Raw genomic sequence first — 9366 nt, 5'->3', positions numbered from 1 at the left:
GTTGGAAAGGCCAAAGGGAAGAACAAGATATTCAAAGTGCCCCCTGGGGGTATTAAAAGCGGTTTTCCATTCATCCCCCTCTCTCATGCGAACCAAATGATAAGCGTTGCGGAGATCTAATTTCGTGAAAAATGACGCCCCCTGCAGACGCTCGAAAGCTGACGACATCAACGGTAAAGGATAAGTATTCTTCACCGTGATGTCGTTCAAGCCCTGATAGTCAATACAGGGACGAAGAGAGCCGTCCTTCTTTTTCACAAAAAAGAACCCCGCACCGGCCGGAGAGGAAGAGGGGCGGATGATCTTGGCTGCTAGAGAATCAGAAATATATTTCTCCATGGCCTCCCTCTCCGGAGTGGAAAGTGAATATAATTTGCCCTTAGGCGGAGACGTACCTGGTAATAAGTCTATTGCACAGTCATAGGGACGATGTGGAGGTAGAGAAGCAGCCCGAGACTTACTGAACACTCCCTTCAGGTCAAGGTACTCATGGGGCACATTAGACAGGTCCGAGTGATCCTCCTGAAACACAGAACAAGAGACAGGAGAACATGCAGACAACAAACAGGAAGCATGACAATATTCGCTCCAACCCAGGACAGCATTGCCTCCCCAATTAATATGGGGCTTATGGAGCACCAACCAAGGATGCCCCAAAACCAGAGGACCCGAGGGAGTGTTAGTGAGTAGGAAAGTGATGTCCTCAGAGTGTTGACCAGAGATGATGAGTCTTAAAGGTGCAGTGGTGTTAGTGACGGAGGGTAAGGACTGGCCGTTGAGCGCAACCACAGAGATGGGCTGTGAAAGCTCCACCATGGGTATCTGTAGACTCTGTGCGAGACCAATGTCTAGAAAATTCCCCTCCACTCCTGAGTCCACTAAAGCCTCACAATCCTGATGTAGTGACTGTATTATTAGCTTGGCCAGAAGATGAGTGACCGAAAAAGAGGATTTGTTCATCGTAATCCCACCCGTCAGTAACCTCTTACCTACTGATGGGTGCTGACTTTTACTGGACACCGCATTGCGATGTGGCCGGCAGTGCCACAGTACAAACACAGCCCATTTGTCCTGCGTCTCTGCCTCTCCTGCAACGACAGACGAGACCTTCCCATCTGCATCTCTGAAAGGTCTGAAAGGGAAAACACAGTTTGATCAGTGACAAATGGCAAGGAACTCTGAGAGGAGGGCCGGAGTCCTTGGAGTCCTTGTTGGCCCCGCCTCCGTTGTCTGGTGTACACCCGAATGGCCAGAGCTATGAGTTCATCCAGGCTGGTAGGTAATTCCGACGAATATAATTCGTCTTTGACAGGGTCCGAAAGCCCAAACAAAAACATGTCCCACTGTGCCTCTGAATTCCACCCACATTCTGCAGCCAATGTACGAAATTCAATAGAATAGTCAGTTACCATACTCTCCCCTTGGCGCAACTCTGCGAGAAGCCGTGCTGCCTCTCTGCCAGAAGTGGTGTGGTCAAACACCTTCCGTAGTTCCTCGGAAAATGCCTGGAAAGAACAACAGCAAGGAAGTTTCTTTTCCCATACGGTGGTTCCCCAGCTGGCGGCCCGTCCCGAGAGCAACGTGATCACAAACGCCACCTTCGCCTCCTCAGTAGGAAACGATGACGGTTGAAGGGAAATGTACAGGGAACATTTGGCCAGAAATGAACAACATAACTGGGCTTCCCCAGAATAAAAGGCTGGAGGTGGTAGACGAGGCTCGTGGGTGTGAATGGTCGGAAACGGCGGAACAGGTGGATCGGACAAGGTGGGTTGTTGATCCGCAACTGTCTCTGCCCTCAGATGCTGGAACTGTGTGGTAAGTTCTGAAACTTGAGTGATCAGGGTCTGAACGGCACGTCCTGTAGCCACCATCTGGTTCTTTTGACGTTCCATGTGGATGTTACTATTAGACAAAAAGTCTGAGTTCTACCGCACTCGCTGGATCCATTCCTAACAAACCGGGCTTAGGCGCAACTAGAAAACACGGAGACTGACAAGAAGACAGGACATGAATTAACGAACCGACAAACACACACTGAACATGGAGCCTTTATAAAGGCAGCGCTAATGAGTTGCAGCTGGCGCGCTCTGACAGAGCGCCAGCTGCCACTACTAATGAATGATGTACACCCACACACATGACAAGACGCAAAAGGACCGCACGGACCCAGGCAGGAGAGAATGTTCTAGATTATCAAATTGTTTCCATCAGAGACCAAAGAGATTAGAAAGAGTAAATTCAGAAGGTGTTACTCTCTGTTATGCATGTGGAAACGCTGGTCACATTGCTAGACATTGTCAAGACAACGAGAGACCTCATCAAAGCTTTGTCTGTCATGCATGTGGAAAGGATGGTCACATAGCAAGGCATTGTTTACAGAAAGTTAGGAAAGATCAGGAAGTTGTTTGTTTTTCATGTGGAAGTTTGGGACACAAGGCAAGACAGTGTCACTTTTCACACAAAAGAAGGATGAGCTATCGTGATTTGCTTAAGAAGATAGGCAGTTTAGAAACCCAGTTGGCACTGTTGAAAGGAAATAAGGAAGAAGCCATTCACACCTTGCCAGACACAGCACTGCATGAACAACATGACTGTAGCTCAGTCACAAGCAGATGCTGATGTGAATTGTAGGAATAGTTTTATGATAGTATTATATTTTAGAAAATATGTTTACTATCAAAAGGGGGGTGATTCTTTGTCATTTCTGGGAAATGTGTTAATGGCATTAATATTTAAATTTAATTAATGAGAAATAATTTAATTGCATTCTGTGATTAAATTTCTGTAGCTTTGGTTTTGAATGTGAAAATATTCTTGTGGGGGAAAGGGGGGGGAACCCTCTTCTTTTTTAATCTCGTTTCAGGTATAAGCATCGAGATGTTTGTTTGAAATGTGTACCCTCCTGGAGAAAGATGATCCGCTCATCTGAAGGACAAGAAGGCCAGCAAAACCAGTGGAGCCATGGGGCTTCCAGAAGAAAAGGGACTTCAAGAAGGCCAGCAGGGCCAGTGGAGCCAGGGGACTTCCACAAGAGAAGGGAGGTGTAATCTGTGTAACGGGAGTGAGTGTGATGCTTCTTTTGGGCCAAGAGCATCAGAGGGGGGACTGTAAGAATCTATAGTCTGCCCCGACCCAGATTCCACTCCACAATATGTTTGATCATGCTCATTTCCCAAAATGGCTTAATTATTATAGAGAAGAAGAAAGTCAACAGTTATGTTGTTTGTAGACCATTTGGGATGATCACATCCTGAGCAAATGGTGACCAATTGTAGAATGGGAGCAGGTGTGGGACACTGAGAACCACCTCAGACAAAGGGGTGTCAGAACTTAATTAACATACAGACCACAGCTGTAACAACAGGAGCAACTTCATTTACATAGAGGGTAGTAAACTCTAAGTGTATAAAATGTTTGAGCTTAGGATGCTCGTGGTTCATTCCGACTCCGTTGAACCCAAGGTACTACATGTACTTTGTCACTGCTATGCTGCATTAAACATCTTCATTGAGATCTTCATCGTCCTCATCACTTTTTCTTACAGTACAGACAGGCATGGTCCCTTCCTGCCTTAAACATGATGTGTTTAAAAGTAAACAGCCTTTACTCAAAAAAATAAATCTTGATCCCACTGAATTAAATAATTATAGGCATATTTCAAAACTGCCATTTTTGCACAAAGTTTTGGAAAAGGTTGTATTAAACCAGATTTCCCTCTACCTAAATTCTAATGATATTCTGGATCCTTTTCAGTCTGGCTGTAGAGCAAAACATAATACTGAGTCAGCTCTTTTAAGAGTAGTAAATGATCTCTTGTTATCTGCAGATACTGATAACTGTACTATTCTCTTATTATTGGACCTGAGCACTGCTTTCGATACAGTAGATCACCGTATCCTGTTAAAAAGATTAAATCTTGAGGTTGGCATTTGTGGTACTGCATTAGACTGGTTTGCATCGTATCTCACAAATAGGAGTTTTTTACCAGAGGCGTCGCAGCATGACTTCTCATTACAAGAGTCAAATAAGCTTGAGATGAAAATGGCCTTGCTAAATGCAAGATCAGTATTGAACATAACATTTTTACTGAATGACTTCTTTTTATCAAATAATTTAGACTTCTTATTTATTACCGAAACCTGGCTTACGGCTGATGATCTAAGCCCTCTATCTGAACTTTCACCTGTGCATTGCAACCATTTTAGCTGCCCCAGAACTTCTAGTCGGGGTGGAGGAGTTGCTGTCATTTTTAAGGACCTGTTCAAATGTAAACTTTTGCCCGTTGATGTCTACTCTAGTTTTGAGGTTTTAATGTGCAAGGTGGAGCTTTCCAGTCCTCTACTCTGTGTTTTGATATACAGACCTCCAAAAGCTAACAATGACTTTTTAAAGGAGTTTTCAGATTTTTTATCAGACGTGGTTCCAAGTGCTGATAATCTCTTGATTGTTGGTGATTTTAATATACATCTGTGTTGTCCTTCGAGACCTCTTTCAAGAGATTTTGTTCAACTTTTGGACTCTTTTAATCTCACGCAATACGTCTCAGGTCCCACACACAAACTGGGTAATACTCTTGATCTTGTTTTATCATCAGGTTTCCCTGTCAGTAATGTAACTGTTAGTGAGGCCGGACTGTCTGACCACTGCCCGGTTTTGTTTTACAGTGTGATTACTTATTCTAGCCCTGTAAACCAGTCTTCTACTTATCTTTCTCTATCTATTAACCCCTTCACGGCCCTGCAGTTCACCGAAGCTTTTATAGCCCTGCCAGCTCACAGTAGTGTCCTGGTAGCACAGGATATAAGTGTTGATGAGTTGACAAATAGTTTTAATTCCTCTTGTTCAGCAATCTTAAATGTAGTTGCTCCTCTCAAATCCAAAAAGACTAAACCAAAAAATCAGCCATGGTTTAATAACAACATCAAAGCTTTAAGGAAGGATTGCAGAAGGGCAGAAAGAAGATGGAAAAAGGATAAGTTACAAATTTCATATCAACTTTTGCAGAGCAGCTTGTCTAAATTTCAGGAAGCCATCTTGTTGGAACGGGCAAAATACCTTTCTAATTTAATTTCAAAAAATTCTCATTGTCCAAAGATTTTGTTTTCTACGCTAAATTATGTGTTAAACCCATCTAGACCAACTGGCCCAGATCCTAGCTTAGAGTTATGTGAGAAGTTTTGTAACTTCTTCATTAACAAGATTGCTTCTATCAGGGTGCAGATTTCTTGTAATTTATCCCAGAATTTTCAATATGAAAATACTAGCTCCTCTGTGTTTTCAAACTTTCAAGCTATCTCACTTTCTGAGTTGTCAGACATTATTTTAAATATGAAATCAACTACTTGTTCTTGTGATGTTGTTCCTACAAAGCTGCTGAAGGATGTTCTGCCCTCTGTTTTGTCTAGCTTACTTTCTATTATTAATGGTTCTGTACAGACAGGCATTGTCCCTTCCTGCCTTAAACATGCTGTGGTCCAGCCTTTACTCAAGAAAAAATGAATCTTGATCCCACTGAATTAAATAATTAAAGGCCTATTTCAAAACTGCCATTTCTGCACAAAGTTTTGGAAAAGGTTGTATTAAACCAGATTTCCCTCTACCTAAATTCTAATGATATTCTGGATCCTTTTCAGTCTGGCTGTAGAGCAAAACATAATACTGAGTCAGCTCTTTTAAGAGTAGTAAATGATCTCTTGTTATCTGCAGATACTGATAACTGCTCTTATTTCTTATTATTGGACCTGAGCACTGCTTTCGATACAGTAGATCACCGTATCCTGTTAAAAATCTTGAGGTTTGAGGTTGGCATTTGTGGTACTGCATTAGACTGGTTTGCATCGTATCTCACAAATAGGAGCTTTTCGGTGGAAATTGGTGAATTTTCATCAAGCTCAGTTCCCATCACTTGTGGGGAACCCCATGGCTCTATTTTGGGTCCAATTTTATTCTCCCTGTATTTGCTCCCTCTTCGTTTTATATTTGAGTCTCATAAAGTTTCATACCACATTTATGCAGATGACACTCAGCTTTATTTTCCTTTAAAATCAGGTTCTGATTCAGTGTCCTCCTTGCTGGCTTGTTTAGAGGACATCAAGAATTGGATGGAAAATAATTTCCTACAGTTTAATAAAAAAAAAGACTGAAGTTATATTGTTTGGCCCTTCTCACCTTTTACATAATTTAAGACCTACTCTGGGCCCTTTTGTGTTATTCATGCATTCATTTCAACCAGGCTGGATTACTGTAACACTCTTTACGCTGGAATTAACCAGTCTTCACTATCACATTTACAATTGGTACAGAATGCTGCTGCTCGCTTTTTGACAGGGACAAAAAAGAGGGAGCATACTACCCCTGTGTTAGTTTCACTTCACTGGTTACCTGTTAAATTCAGAGTTGATTTTACGTTTTTGTATTTAAAGCACTTCATGGTCTTGCCCCAATTTACATTTCAGATCTTCTCCATTTCTATTCTCCTGTGAGAATGCTTAGATCGTCTTCTCAGAAGTTATTGATTGTCCCAAAATCTCATTTAAAATCTAAAGGGAACAGAGCTTTTTCAGTTCTTGGTCCTACACTTTGGAACTCTTTGCCTTTATCCATCAGATCATCCCCTACGTTATATTCTTTTAAATCATCTCTTAAAACATATCTTTTTTTCTCAGGATTTTGCTTAACTTGAAAATACGTTTTGTTTCTGTTTGTTTCTTTTGTATTGGTGATGTTTTACATTACTTATTGTATTATTTAATGATTTCAAATTTGATATTTTCTTATTGCTTTTGTTAGTTGATATTTCTGATATATTGGCTGTGCAGCACCTTGGTCAGCACTCGTTGCTTTTAAGGTGCTATATAAATAAACTTGACCTTGACCATGACCTTGAATATTTCTTGTTGACATTGACATTGGTTGTTGATGTAGCCTATACCTATAACTGCATATCTATATTTTAAATGTTGCCACAAAAACTGAGTGATGTATTTCAAATAAAACATCATGTTTTTGCATGCATGTGAGTTAAATGCATTTATACAAACTGTCTATTCAGGATTGGACATATTATGGAGTCAAAATACGATATACAATAGAAATTCAGGAGATGAGTTCCTGTATATTGGTAAACATCAACAAATGACATCACATGTGTGCATTAATTCCTTTCTGTATTACATTCAGTGAGGTTAAATTTATATGACTTAGACTCATTTATCAATATGCATGTGCATGTACATGATGAATTCACAGAATGCCACCTTATATCACTACTACACCACTGCTGCAAAGTGTAGCGTGATCAGAACTTAACAAAGAAATTTAATCAAAATAAAATGGATGGCCAGAATAAAAATGATTGATAGACTGATAGAATAAATTGCATAGATGCACTGAAAAGGAGGTACAGCAGAACAGTCGAGTCAAACAGTATGGATAAACTCTTTTAAGATACATGGAAAAGAAACTGTTAATAGAACTGTATCAGTGCAAAACAGAGTAATGATGAAAAGATGTCAAGACGAAAGTAAAAAACTATTTATGAAATATTACAGACAGCTGAGCAACAATCATTGTGTAAACTCTACTAATTGTATAAGAGCAGTAAAGGTAAAAGCTATAAAAATTGCACAAGCCAATCATATGAGTTTTGTTAACGAACAAATAATAAACATACGTTATGTAAAATGCTTTAACTGTTGCACATTTATTAGTTTGATTTTATAGATTTCCAGAAAAGGCTTGATTGGAAGCTTAAAGTATCATATTTCAGCAATTATAAATTCATTCACAATGTTATAAAATCAGTTGTCATAATACAGTATAAGATTAAACAGACAACAAACATTTAAAATCTCATATCTGTAGTCATTGCACTGGCAAAAATTGTGACGGGTTAAATATGTTTTTTAAATACATGCTTACATGACTTGCCACAATTCAGTTATTTTAATGTGGTTGATCTCCAGTATCTAATCACATAAATACACCAGCACATATTTTGCAATTTTAAAGAAATATCCTTTTGTATCTTAACAATGAAAGAAGATTATCTACTAAAGCTTTTTAGACAACATTCCAATAGGCTTTTACAAAGCATCTGGTAGTTTTTAGACTCCTCCTACTAAATGTATTTCTGTATTACAACTATTTTGCTTTTTGAAACCAAATGTGAAGTAATATTTAAATAAACAACTAAAGGCCTGGTCTCTCAGACCATATATAAGAGGACTTAAACATTTAGGGAAAATCAAAAACACTACAAAACAAAAATACATTACATGTAATGAAGTTATATAGTCAGTATAAACATAAATTACTTCTTGGATAACTCCAACTAAAATAGATGCAGCACAGAGGCCCAGCTGTATCAGATGCAACAGAACAGTCTTGTTGGCTTTTTTGGCTGACATTTTATCACAGGCGGCTGTTTTAGCCACAGCTGCTATAGAAGCATAAGTAAAGATAATAACAAAACATACTAACACAAAAAATATACATGTGAAAGCTATTTCAAGTTTCTTATATATCTGCAGTCTGAAAAGAGTAGTTCTTGAGCAGAACAAATTCATCACTGTGTTTGTAGTATCAATGGCATAGAAAATAATCATCTCAGACAAGCACTGAATCAAACCCATCATCCAAACAACACCGATAGCTATATGAGTTCTTCTGTAACTGGTGATTTTTGCATGTCTGAGAGGAAAGCAGATGGCCACATACCTCTCCAGTGACATTAAAGCCAGATTCAGTAAGGCAACCTGATAAAGAGCTTGTGCAGCTGCAAGAAGAATGATACAGACATTTTTCAAAATAAAAATCCTGCTAACAGCACACACAAACAACACTACACTCATGAAGAGATGGAGCGTATCAAGCCAAAGCATGTGACCAAACAGAATGTAGCGGGAAGTCTCCCGAAAAACAGTCTTTTTTCTCAAGGTGAAGATCATGACACCATTGACATAGAGGAAAATAACACATGGGGTCACAGACAAGAACGTTTTCACCGGTGCATCTCGATCCACCAGTGATACAATCTGAGTAAGGTTCGATGTAGAACCTTTAAAAGCAGACATGTTTAGAAAAGTAAGACATGAAGATGTTGACCATAGACACTGGTATAGCACACTCCCTCGGAGTAATACTGCAATCTACAACGTCTTTGTAATGCAAATCTCCAGGCTTGTGTGTTGTTCAAGGCAGAGAGAAAGATCAGAGAGTTGTCAGAGCATCACACTTTAAATATGGTCAAACTCATTATTATGTCATGTACGTGTTGAATCCCAGTGGTCGTTTTGTGTGTGAGGGGGGAGGTCTGTGAGTGTTTACCTCATGCCTAGAAGATTTCCAGCACACACACACAAA

General features: G+C 39.7%; 1 protein-coding gene across 1 annotated transcript; it reads right to left on the bottom strand.

The window, feature by feature from the left end:
* Positions 1-8108: 8108 nt before the first annotated feature.
* On the bottom strand, positions 8109-9077 carry LOC107703455 (olfactory receptor 4C15-like). The gene has a single exon (XM_016506075.1). It carries the CDS (start codon positions 9075-9077, stop codon positions 8109-8111), a length of 969 nt encoding a protein of 322 aa, XP_016361561.1.
* Between the last annotated feature and the right edge of the window lie 289 nt (positions 9078-9366).

Source organism: Sinocyclocheilus anshuiensis, unplaced genomic scaffold, assembly GCF_001515605.1.
Source record: "Sinocyclocheilus anshuiensis isolate Anshui unplaced genomic scaffold, SAMN03320099.WGS_v1.1 scaffold330, whole genome shotgun sequence".
Taxonomy (NCBI): Eukaryota; Metazoa; Chordata; class Actinopteri; order Cypriniformes; family Cyprinidae; genus Sinocyclocheilus; species Sinocyclocheilus anshuiensis.
Note: the sequence above shows the minus strand (reverse complement) of the source record. Positions and strands in the feature narration are given on the sequence as shown.